The sequence below is a fragment of the Eublepharis macularius genome, chromosome 2, assembly GCF_028583425.1.
Source record: "Eublepharis macularius isolate TG4126 chromosome 2, MPM_Emac_v1.0, whole genome shotgun sequence".
In the NCBI taxonomy this organism is placed as follows: Eukaryota; Metazoa; Chordata; class Lepidosauria; order Squamata; family Eublepharidae; genus Eublepharis; species Eublepharis macularius.
In genome coordinates, this window is record NC_072791.1 from 70,934,925 (window position 1) to 70,947,941 (window position 13,017).

General features: G+C 42.7%; 1 protein-coding gene across 3 annotated transcripts in view; it reads left to right on the forward strand.

The window, feature by feature from the left end:
* The window catches only part of DPF3 (double PHD fingers 3), a 260,427-nt gene that overhangs the window by 188,349 nt on the left and 59,061 nt on the right, over nt 1-13,017 (forward strand). For all 3 annotated transcript variants that reach the window (XR_008596562.1, XR_008596563.1, XM_054972252.1), the window contains exon 6: nt 6,387-6,465. Coding sequence is in view for 1 of the 3 variants with exons in the window: in XM_054972252.1 (XP_054828227.1) it covers nt 6,387-6,465 (79 nt within the window). In the remaining 2 variants the exon portion in view is untranslated. The remainder of the gene's footprint in view (nt 1-6,386; nt 6,466-13,017) is intronic.

Here is a 13,017-nt window from a genome sequence, read left to right on the forward strand (position 1 = left end):
ACCCAGAAACCAAAATGCTTACAATGCTTCTGAAAGGTACACTCAAGCTTCTACCTGCCACCATGCAGATGGAAGTAATGACTTGAGTAGCCATCTAGAATGCCACCTTAAGTATGCTTCATGCAGTTTGGCCATGGCATGCAAATAATATTTAGTAGCCACAGAGTGTTCGCATATGGAGGAGGGTACCTGCTGATCACAGAGAAAGGAGTCATGTGAGGTGACCTCTGAGATAAGTTGGCCTTAAAAGTCAATGGAGGAAAGCAGTTTAGACATAGCGTAGTTTGTTTCTTGCAGCCTGTCCCCAGTAGAATATGTACAAAAGCTACAATTGAACAAAACATTATTTCTTCTGTCTGAATTTTAGAATGAATAGTTTTTCCTCCTTCATCTGTTATAAGGAGATAATTCCTTCAGATTTTCAGGAGTCTTCTGTGGCCTATAAATCTATAATCTAAGGCTGTTTGACTGTTTCAGAGTACAAATGTGGAATCAAAAGCACAGCCACAGAAATAATGCAGAGGAGCTAATGTGCTGGCCATTCCAAATTTGTGCACGTCCTTTCCTTTCCTACAGCATGATTTCATTTTTAATCTTGGACCCCTTCATCTGTCCTTCTGGCAAGCATCCCTGTTTGGCTCCATTTGAGCGCTCCAAGGCTGCTCTGTTGAAGCTTTCAGGCTATATACATCAATCCCTTGCTGTATAACGGCAGGAGGCTGAAGGCAGCCATGGATGACTGAATGCCACATACTGAAGCACTGACAGCAGACACGTGGCACTCAGGCTTGAGTCTCTGGGGTGGCTGTCTATTTGCCAGCCCCCCTGAGGCCAACTATGAAATTATTGGGAGTGTTGGTAAAGAGAGTTGAAGGCCAAGGAGATAAAGTTTCCCAGAGAGCAATTTAAAGGACTTTGTTGTCTAGAAATGACAGGAAGGCCAATAAGGCCTGAAATTCTAGGGTACACGCTACAAAACACAAGCTTATGAACTTGTATATTTGGATTCAGGCTTTAAACACCACTAAGTGAAAGCTTACAAGTTTTCACTGTGCACAGTGTTTCAAAATCCGAAGAGCAAAAGAACAAAAAGAACAAAACAACTATAAATTAACAGATATGCATGTGTCTGAGACATTAAAATATGTTAAATTTTATTTGGGTTTTGGAGTTCATGCACTGAAAGGGTTCAACTTCACAGTGATTGCTCTCCCAAGAATGTTGAGTGCTGCATGGTGCCTGTTCTGTGGCATGCTGAAGGAGAGGCAGGTGAGCTTGTGATTGGCTACTGATGGGCAGCGGCTGTCCATTTTAAATTTTGCATCTCTTTTTCTCTGTCTGGAGAGGAAGCCAGGACAACAGAAGCTTTGGAATTGGGCTGAGAAGGCTGAAGGGGCAGGCAAGCTCCTATAGATGGAAAATGAGTATTGAATTGTTTATATACCGAGGTTAACAGGAGTTGCAGGCCATATTGAGGTTAGCAGCAGTTGCCAGGGAGTGAGCAAAGTGGACATATTTCTTTCTTCTGGGGGAACACAGATGAGACAATTAATGGGGTGGTGGTGGATAAGGTTGCTAGGTGTCCAGATTTCCCCCAGACAGTCCAATTTTTTGCCAGATTGTCAGGGGGAAACAAAGCTGGAATACCAGACACCTGTGTGCATCTGGGGCATGTCCAGACAGACAAGTGGGCTGGCCCACCCTGCTCCCGGGGAGCAGTGATGATATCACAGAACTGACATCATCTTGTTGGGCTGGGAGTGCATGTGCACTTTGCTCATGTGTGAAGAAATAAAAAGGGTAAGTACCAGGGGCCCCAGCCAGTTTGGGAGTGTGGGAAAGCCATCCATTATCCCTAGTCGTGGAAGAGAACTGTTTTGTGGAGATTTGGGTGGGATTATGAATGCTGAGGCATACATTAATTGTAGGGTTGCCAGCTTCCAGGTAGTGGCTGGAGATCTCCCGGAATTACAACTGGTCTCCAGGCCACAGAGATCAGTTCACCTGGAGAAAATGGCTACTTTTGGGGGGTGGGCTCTATGGAATTATGCCATGCCAAGGTCCTTTCCCCAAATCCCACTTTCTCTAAGTTTCTCCAGGTTTCATCCCCCAGATCTCCAGGAATTTCCCAACCTGGAGCTGGCAACCCTAATTAATTGGAAGAGACTTTATTGGGGGTATCTGGATGAAATTTGAATGTTTTGGGGAAATTATTTGGGGAGAGGGCAGATCCCATTTTCTTCCTTGTTCTTGAGTTGTGGATTTAGGCAAATCATTTTATGTCTCAGAAGGATAGCCATGTTAGTCTATCAGAGCAAAGTAAAACAGAAGTCCAGTGGCACCTTAAAGACTAGCAACATTTATTTCAGCATGAACTTTTGTGTGTCAGACCTTCCTTCCTCAAATCTGAGAGCCTCTAGGTCTCTCTCATAGAGAGAGTAAAATGAATATCGTGATGCAGAAGCAAATGCTGGGTCAAAGGAATATTGCACTTGGAGTTCAGGCCAATCCCTGTCTTGCATTAGGCTTGGGTCACTTGTCTGGTGAACATTCTGTTTTAATAGTGATCAGGGAAATACCCCAGGGAACTTTAAACACATGAGGTCAGCAGACCCCAGCAACTGATACTCAAAAGTCATACCATGTCATGGAAATTCCATTTAGCTATATGATTGAAGGAACTATCACGGATAAAGCAGGGATAGATAAGATAAGAGTTTGGAGTGTGTAGGCCAGGAAGATGTGACAGGAATGATATGGCATAATGTGGGGGATGGTGCATGAAGCACCTTGAATTCTATGTAATTTTTAAAAAGACTATTTAATAAGTGTATGTGTTCAGGCCTAGTTTTTGACCTGACATTTTAATGATTAAATACATTGTCATTTCCCTCCCTCAGTAGGGGTGTGTTTAATTTTTTGTTTACTTTTAAAATGTACAGGCTGTGTTTCTTCCGTAAGGGTTCTTCAAATGGATAACAAGAAGATAGGTAAAATCATAATGACATCATAATCAACTTTTAACAATTAATTAATTATAACTCGGTGTCTTAGGACTAAAAGAGCAACTTAATCAGATAGAATTTTTTTTAAAAAACTAAAAATGCCTGATTAAAAAAAATAGTTTTCAGCTGTTGGTATGCTCCATTGGGGCAAGCAATTCTTGTGCTATTGCAGAAAATGCTCTGTTGCGGATGGTGCTCAAGTTTTCACAGATGATTGTAGAACCTGATCTTAATTTCCTCAAATAGGTGGCGGGAGCTTGGAGGGGGGTGGGATGCGGGCAATTATGCACCATGATGTCAGTTGTGGGGAAAATAGTGATTCCTAGTGAAGTGCTGTCACTTGCGCGTTTTCTTGGGATGTGACATCACACCGTGTGCAACACTGGCTTTTTAAAAAATAATGTTTCTCAAGTGTTGCTGGTGGGAAGTCTCCCGCCTTAATGGGAGGTGTGGCAACCCTGTTCCAAGAGAGAGAGAGAGAGAGAGAGAGAGAGAGGAAGGAGGTATATTTAGGGCTTGAATGGCTCCTTGCATTTAGGCAAGAAACAAACAGGTAATCAGTGAAGATCAGAAAGGAGTTCTGTGCAGGGGTGGCTCATGTGGTGATTTTCTGGGAGGATTATATCTAGCACTGCTGAAGGGGGAAAGAGATTTGGTGCTTTTACCAAACGGTGTCAGGAAGCAAAGGCGAACTGTTACTGCAACACTGTGCAGGCACACAGCTACCAAGTGGCTGCAGAGCCTTGTGCCAGCAAGCGGTATCACTGTATCATTAACAGTATGCAGGTCACTCTGCAGCAGCCGTCCACTCAGCAGCCATGTGTATGCATTGGGATTGCGAACCTCCAGGAGACCTCTCAGAATTACAACTGATCTCCAGACTATAGAGATCAGTTTCCCTGAAAAAAAAAATGGCTGCTGTGGAATGTGGAATCTACGGTATTAAACCTCACCAAGGCCCCTTCCCAAACCGTCCCCTCCACAGGCTCAACTCCCAAATCTCCATGAATTTCCCAAGCCAGATTTGACAACCCTAGTTTGCTTGGTACTACAGCAGCCCACATATATCTGTAATCACTTTGTGATATCATCAGGTAAAAATGCCAAATCCTTTTCTCCCTTCATTGGTGCTCAGCGACAGTAGCCGTAGTCCTCTCAGCAAGCAACCACAAGCACCACCCCAATCACAAAATCTGATTTTGACAAAATCTGAATTGCTGCATTGTGGATCAGTTTACAAACTGTTTACAAACTGTTTTGAAGGGCCAATCTATAACTGAGTTACCAGAACACACAAGACAGAAAATGGGTTTCTTTCTGGTTTTCTCTGCACGCTGGCTTTCACTGCATGTAGAAGCATTATTGGTTAAAGGGAAGCTCAGTTGTCTTCTGATACTGAGCTGAATAAACTGACTCTGAAACTATTACATAATTGAATCCATCAAAAGAAAAGAATGGCCTTTCTTACTCCCTTATTATCAATAACTGATTCTCCATTTATTTATTTTAAAAAGAATCCTCTATTGTGATAATATGAAAAAGGAGGAAATTTTGTACAGTAGAAAATACATGTTTAGATTGACCTTGTAAACTAAGTAGTAAAGTGTGGGAAACTGACATTGGCCTGTATCCTACCTCTCTGCTCAATACAGTTTGAAGCCTTACGTCAGAGTGCTGAAAAGAGTGGTGGGATACAGGCCATATCTGTTTGTTAATATTGTAAGCATAGTAATGATGGACACCCAGCCAAAGTTCAGTATTTTAAAGACACACAGATTGTAAAAAGAAGGATTTAAGCATGTGCCACTGAAATCAATGAGATTTAAAAGTGCTTCATTTGCCTGTATTACGTCCATTGCTATTGTCATTGCTATATTAAAAACAATGGTTTGTACAGCACTTTTGAGTGTGTACAAAGTGATAAGCAATTCATCTTTCATTTGTTATAAATTGTTTTCAGAGCATCTTTTAAAAACTTCAGCATTCTTATCTTCATTCTAATTCTTGGTGTTAGTAAGGATTGTGCCTTTGATCTGGGCCGTCGCATTCATTTCTCCTCATTAATAGATTGCCTGTACCAAATGGCTTTGGTTCATGCAGGTTCTGTGATCGGCAGCATAGTGTTTTTGGGTGATCAAAGGATACCTCCTCACCCTTTTTCACCAGTGGAAAAGATGGTTGGAACTAACCCTATGCTTCTATCTGTTTGAAGATTTTTTTAAAAACTTGCTTGTATTTTCTCTTATTTGTGTATATTATTAAGGATTCTATTTCCATGAGATGAAGCTTTTACTATATAAAAGCAGCTATACCTAATTACTTATTAATCCTAAACATCCTAAACAAAAAATTAACTTTCCAATAGTAGATTTTGGGGTTGAAACATGTCTTTTAGTCATCTTAATTAATCTAAACATAACTGCTTTAAAACATCATTCCTAATAGATTTACACATAAATCACTAAGATACTCAGGCTGTGACATAGACTCCTGTTATGCTCTGAGGTACGCAAACACAGAATTCACATTCCTATGTGTGTAGACTTCTCCATTCACCTTAGTGCTGGAGTACTACCATATCCAAGTGTAAGATTTCAGAGGCTCATTGTTTATCCAGTTCTAGGTCTTGCATGAAGAATAAGAAAGGCACACATCCCCTGCATGATGAGAATGCTAAAGTTCGGGGTATTTGCATCTAACCACTTTCAGTTTGTACAATAGCAAAGCATGCCACTCACCACTGTTTAAAAGGGTGATATTGATGCTACTAACTCAGCAGGAATCCAGTGACACAAGGTGCCAGTAGAGTTCCATATGGTCTTACAAAGTTGCTGACTCTGGTCTGGCTCAGCAACAAGTCTCAACAACCAGTTCCTCACATAAAAACTGAGCTGTCAGAATGCCTGTGCCCTATGTGCCTGCCTGCCTGAATTTGGAAACAAAAAGTATAGCTGTATGAAGAGCATCTGTTTTCTTTGTTAATAATTGCAGAACTCGGTCCAATTTTCAAGGCTTGCCGCTTGTATCACAAAGGTATAGCATTGTAAAAGGTTGAGTGACGGTGAACTTGTCTTACCAGTGTGATAAGATGTGTGCTAATGCACACAATGGTTCAGCAATAAGGAACATTTTGTGTATACTAGCCTGTACAGCTAAACCTTCTTGTGCAAAGGAAAGTTAATAATTTAAGATGGTACGATCTGGCTTTGGATGGGAAGTAGTTCAGATTTTGCAGCTGTTCTAAACAGCATGCAGTATTAGAATACCAAAGTTCAAATATTCCATCTTGATAGAACTTCCATGAAATTGTGCTGATAATGTTCTAAAAGGGGAAGCTGACAAGTTGTTGTTGTGGCATCACTACCTTGGTCTTCCTTACAGGCTCGAGGATCTGGAGGTGGCAGGCGAAGGAATGACGTTTCTTCCATGGATGACCATGATAAACCTTATGTTTGTGACAGTAAGTTGTGTCCAGATCCTTCACTCTGCTTTCAGTCTGATCCAGCTACCTTTTATATGCAATTTTGTGAAATTCTTTTCCACGCACACACAAAATTGCTGCTTCATGATTTACTTATCAGCTACTACCATCGCTACTTGCTGTTGTTATTTTTGCACAAGGTACTGGAAATGAAACTCTCACCAAAAGCCCACATCCCTTGATACTGTTACAGCACATCTCTTTCTCTCTCTCTCTCTCTCTCTCTCTCTCTCTCTCTCTCTCTCTCTCTCTTTCACTGCTTCTTTTGTGGTTTCCTATGCTTTTGTCTCCTTTGCCACCTTTATGAGTCACTCTCAGTTTCTTTCTCTGGTTTAGATGGGGCTAAAGTAGACGTTAAATAAGGAGATACTTGTAGCAACGGCCTCTCAACTTTTTTAAAATGGAAAACAGCTGCAGGAACCTTCTGGTTCAAATGAAAGAATGGCGTAGGGGAGGAAATGCTCTTCACTGTGTCTGTTCAGGCCATTGTTCCTCTTGACAAAATACAGCTTTTCGCTGCTTTTCCACCAATGGGGGAGGGGGAAATGTCAATATCTGCTACTTTGGGGAAGTGGTTCCAAGTGGGAAAATGTCAAGAAAGAAAAGAGTTATGCAAACTCCCCCAGGCCCTTTTGCTCAAACACAGCAGACCCCTGTAGTGGTTTTTGTTTTTAAAATTACAGATTTATCCATTTTTCCTGTGTAAGATGTAGTTCGGCCTTATACTTACAAACAAAAGCATACCTCGTTGCTAGTTTCACACTACTTCATGAATACTGTTCTTTTAAACATATTTTTAAATCAAAAGGCTAAATCTCATATTACTCTTTCTTGGGCAAAGCAGTCACTTAACAGATGGGCTGTTATGATGGAGCTATGCCAAAGGCCTCAGTTGTAGAAGACCTACTCACTTTGGGTTCGTTCTGTGACAGGTGCTACAGAGACTGTAACAAAATACAGTATACCCAAATGAACATTATTTCTTGCTTTTTGTAAGATTTCTGTATTTTTCATATTGTTAGTTTGTAGAAAGCACTTGCTAACACTTCCATATTGTTAGTTCCTTCTTTTTTCAAAGCTTTTTATTGGTGATGTTGTGTTAAAGGCTTTTCCTCAACACTGACTTTTGAATACAAGTTAAACATTAAATTGTTAAGCATTTATCAAGTCCCAATCTGCCTGGACATGATCAGTAACTAAAGTTGTGTTACAAGAGTGATTATTGAACACGACAATGTAGAATTCAGTGTTTAGTCTTCAAATCTATCTGTCTGCAAGAAAATGCAAGGGGAGTGTCATGAGAAACATCAGATAAGCATATGGTATAAGACAGGGAGGTATAAATTTGTTTTAACTGTAAAGGCTTTGTTTGTTTTCATTGTATTTATCGTTTGCACATATTTGTTTCCATTATTATATTAGTTTTTGTTTCTACCTTTCAGAAGAAACCACAACAGAGTGCATTAGCAATAGACAGACAGACAAGTTTACTGTATGTGGCCATAGGCCTTTACAAATTAAATACATATTTGCAGTTCTAAAAAGCAGTAGCAGCTCCAGTACCTTTAACGTCTCTCCTGTGGTCAGGCAGGAGAGGCACTAGGTCTGCTATTATAGAAGTGCAAAACTGCTAAATAGTGCTTGCTGGTCAAGGAAAATGTGCAGGCTCCTCAACAATGAATTAATACATTCCTTTGCTTTTCAATTGTTATCTTCATTCATTTCTGTTTCCATAATGAACAGGGCTTTTTTTTAATTCTGGGATGTGTTTCTAAATGAATGCCCATTCCAGTACTTTTCCCAAGTATGAGAGACTGCAAGATGCAGTGGTGGTGGTAAGAAGACAGATTGTACTGTGAGCCTTTCAAGGGCAGTGGTGACAATTTTCTTTACTGTAATTAGTGAAGGATCTAATCAGTATGTTAGATGACAGGCTAAATTTACATTCTCCATCCCTTCTGCAATCACTTCCTCAATTCAGACTTCTCTGTCTTTTCTGGTGCTACTGGCTGACCCTTTGTGATACTATAATGGGGGCTTGTCAGGCAGAGTTGTCACAGCCCCTGCTCTCAAGGTTTACCTGCTCTGAAGTCATAGAAGACCTACAGTGGGCAGTCGAATGACACATGAGTCTTGAGATACCCTAGACTAAGAATACTGTGGTCCCTGGTAAACCTTTAGTTTAATTCATAGAATCATAGAGTTGGAAGGGGCCATGCAGACCATCTAGTCCAATCCCCTGCCCAGTGCAGGATCAGCCTAAAGCATCTCTGACAAATATTCATCCAGCTTCTTCTTGAAAACTGTCAGTGAAGGGGAGCTCACCACCTCCCTAGGCAGCTGATTCCACTTTTGAACTACTCTGACCATGAAAAAGTTCTTCCTAATATCCAGCCGGTACCTTTGTGCATGTAATTTAAGGCCATTGTTTCGGGTCCTACCTTCTGCTGCAAACTGGAACAGCTCCCTGCCCTCCTCCAAGTGACAGTCTTTCAAATACTTAAAGAGAGCAATCATGTCCCCCCTCAATCTCTTCTCCAAACTAAACATTCCCAAGGCCCTCAACCTTTCCCTGTAGGGCTCAGTCTTCAGACCCCTGATCATCCTCGTCCCTCTCCTCTGCACCCTCTCGATTTTGTCCACATCCTTTTTGAAGTGAGGCCTCCAGAACTGCACACAATACTCCAGGTGCGGCCTGATCAAGGCAGTATAGAGAGGGGCTATGACCTCCTGAGATTTCAACGCTATGGGCCCTTTAATACAACCCAGGACTGAATTGGCCTTTTTTGCCACCACATCACACTGACTGCTCATATTTAGTTTACAGTCCACTCTTACCCCAAGATCTCTTTCACATATACTACTGCCCAGAAGTGTATCCCCCATCCAGTACTTGTGCTTCCCATTTTTGTGGCCCAGATGTAATATTGTGCACTTGTCTGTGTTGAATTGCATCCTATTCACAGCTGCCCACTTCTCCAGAGTATTCAGGTCTTGTTGAATTTTAATTCTATCTTCTTGGGTGTTTGCTACTCTTCCCAATTTGGTATCATCAGCAAATTTAATGAGCAGCCCTTCCACTCCTTCATCCAGATCATTGATAAAAATATTGAAAAGTACCGGGCCCAAAACTGAGCCCTGCGGCACCCCACTGGACACCTCCCTCCAATTTGATGAAACACTGTTGACCACCACTCTTTGGGTGCAGTCCTCTAACCAATTCCCTATCCACCGAACTGTCCTATAGTCCAATCCACAGTCTTCCAGTTTGCCCATCAGAATGTCATGGGGGACCTTATCAAAAGCTTTACTGAAATCCAGATAAACCACGTCAACAGAGTTCCCCTGATCCAGTAAGCTGGTCACTCAATCAAAGAAGGAAACCAGGTTGGTCTGGCAAGATCTGTTAGTGACAAAACCATGCTGACTTCCCCGGACCCCGGAGCGGTCCTTCAGATGCTTACAGATTGATCTCTTTAAAATCTGCTCGAATATCTTCCCAGCAACAGAAGTCAGACTGACTGGCCTGTACTTTCCCGGGTCATCCTTCTTCCCTTTCTTAAAGATTGGGATAACATTCGCTCTTCTCCAATCTTGCGGCACATCCCCAGTCCTCCAGGAGGCCTTGAAGATGATGGACAGGGGTTCTGCAAGTTCTCTAGAAAGTTCCTTCAGCACTCTTGGGTGTACCCCATCCGGCCCAGGGGATTTCTATTCATCCAGTGCAGCCAGATGCCTCTCCACAACCTCTCTGTCAATGTCAACTAGCCGCCCAGGTGTGTCCTGTCACATTTTCTACTATCTCTAGATGTGCCTGAGTTCTTCAGGGAGAAAACAGAGGCAAAAAAGTCATTAAGCCTGTCTGCTTTTTCTCTGTCCTGCATCAGAGTTTCTCCATCTCCTCCCAACAATGGTCCAATTGCCTCCTTTACCTTGTGTTTGCTTCTCACATATATGTAGAAGTTTTTCTTATTGTAGCGAGCCCTCCTGGCCAGACCCAGCTCGTACTGAGCTTTGGCCACTCTGATGACTTATCTACAGTACCTAGTAACCCTCATATACTCCTCTTTAGAGGTCTGTCCTTCTCTCCATTTCCTGAACATTTCCTTTTTTCCCTTAGCTTATTCTGGTGCTCTTTGTACATTCACATTGGTTTCTGGGAGCCCTTACCATGTTTCCGTCTTGCTGGGATAGTGAGGGCTTGAGCTTGCAAAAGCTCATGTTTGAGAAGAGCCCACCCTTCACTCGCTCCTTTCCCTTCCAGCACACTCCCCCACGGAATGACTCTCATCAAGCCTCTGAGTTCATCAAAGTTGGCCCTATGAAAATCTAACCTTCGAGTCTGGCTACAAACTTCCTTGGCCCCCCACAGCAACTGAAATTCAAGGAGGACATGGTCACTTCCTCCTAAGGTCCCCACCACCTTCACCTCATCTACCAATTCTTCCCTGTTGGTTAATATCAAGTCTAGTATGGCTGAGCCCCTTGTAGCTTCCTCCACCTTTTGAAAAAGGAAGTTATCGGCCAGGCAGGTCAGGAAATTGCATGATTCATGACGCTTTGCTGAGTCTGTCTCCCAGCACACATTGGGGACATTGAAGTCACCCATAATTACAAGGTTCTGATGTCTGGATACTCTACCAATCTGTTCAAAGAGGGCTGCATCCATTTCTTCTTGCTGGTCAGGTGGTCTGTAGCAGACTCCAACAATAATACCCTTTATCCTTCCTCCCCTTATTTCTACCCATATGCTTTCCACTGGGCTGTTCACCCCATTCTCCATAACTTCTTGACAATCAAGCCCTCTCCTCACATACAGCGCCACTCCACCTTCTCTTCTACCCTTCCAGTTTTTCTTGAACAACTCATACCCATCCACTAGCACATTCCAGTCATGGGAATCATCTCACCAAGTCTCAGTAATTCCTACTATATCATAGCCCTCTGTTTGCAATAGAAGCTCAAGCTCTTCTTTCTTATTACCCATACTTTGGGCATTGGTATATAGACACTTGTAGCCTTGTATCTTTGTTTGACCTGTCCTACCCAGGTGGGTCCCCACTGTTTTCACTTCGTCATTGAAATCCCCATGTCGATCGTCCCCTTGCCTTTGCGGCATCAGTTTAAAGCTCTCCTGATGAAGTTCTCCAGGTTTGTTCCAAACGTTTTCTTCCCTGCCCTTGAGAGGTGAAGCCCATCATGTGCTAGAAGGCCTTCTCTAAGAAAACCTATCCTATGGTCCCAGAACCCAAAGCGCTCCTGCTGGCACCACCATCTCAGCCAACGATTCACCTCAAGTATGGTCCGCTCCCTGCGTGTTCCTCTTCCTATGACTGGAAGGATAGAAGAGAATACCACCTGTGCCCCCAATGCCTTCAACTGCCTTCCAAGAGCTTCATAATCCTCTTTAATTCTTGCGACAGTATTCACACCCGTGTCATTCGTTCCCACATGAATCAGCACAAATGGGTACTTATCAGCAGGCTTGATGAGTTTCAGCAGTCAGTCGGTAATATCCTGAATTCTGGCCCCCAGCAAGCAACACATCTCTTGGAATAGGAGATCTGGCCCAGAGACATGGCGTTCCATACCCCTGAGCAGAGAGTCCCGGACGACCACCACCTTCCGTTTTTTTCCACTTCCACGTGGCCCCATATCCTCTACACACCCTCTTCCAGGTCTTTGCGGTTCTCCTTCCACTCTCATCTCTATCATCATCTCTAGTGCTTCAAAACGATGAGCTCAAGTGGACCAGAGCATCTTCTTCGTTGGTATCTTTGGGTTTGTACCATAGATCTGAGAGGAGGCTCAGAAGGGAGATCGACTCTTTCTTCTTCTCCTTGACTTTCCTCTTCTTGGCTGTGCAGAGCCCCCAGGCTCTTGTCAATAAAATTCTCCCTTTCCTTGATTTCCTGAAGGGTGGTGATCCTCTCCTCCAGGCTCTGAACCTTTTCTTCCTTTTCTTCTTAAATTAAAATTTAATTCATTAATTTTCAGTTTTAAAAGTAAAACAACTTAAGCTAATGTGGTTTAGTGGTTAGAGTGCTGGACTAGGATCTGGGTGACTTGGGTTTGAATCCTCACTCATGGAAACTTGCTAGGTAACCTAAAGGTAGTCATTCTTTCAGTCTAACCTACCTCACAGAGTTGATGTGAGGATTAAATGGAGGAGAGGAGAACAATATAACAACAACAACATTTGATTTATATACCATTCTTCAGGACAATTTAACACCCTTCAGGACAATTTAACACCCTCTCAGAGCTGTTTACAAAGAATTATTACTGTTATTATTATCCCCACTTCAATCATCCTGTGAGGTGGGTGGGGCTGAGAGAGCGCTGGAGAGCTGTGACTCATCCAAGGTCACCCAGCTGGCTTCAAGTGGAGGAGTGGGGAATCAAACCCGGTTCTCCAGATTAGAGTCCGGCTGCTCTTAACCACTACACCAAACTGGCTCTCAGCTGCTTTGGGTCCCCATTGGGGAGAAAGGTGGGATAGGAATGAAGTAAAAAAAAAAACACGAATGT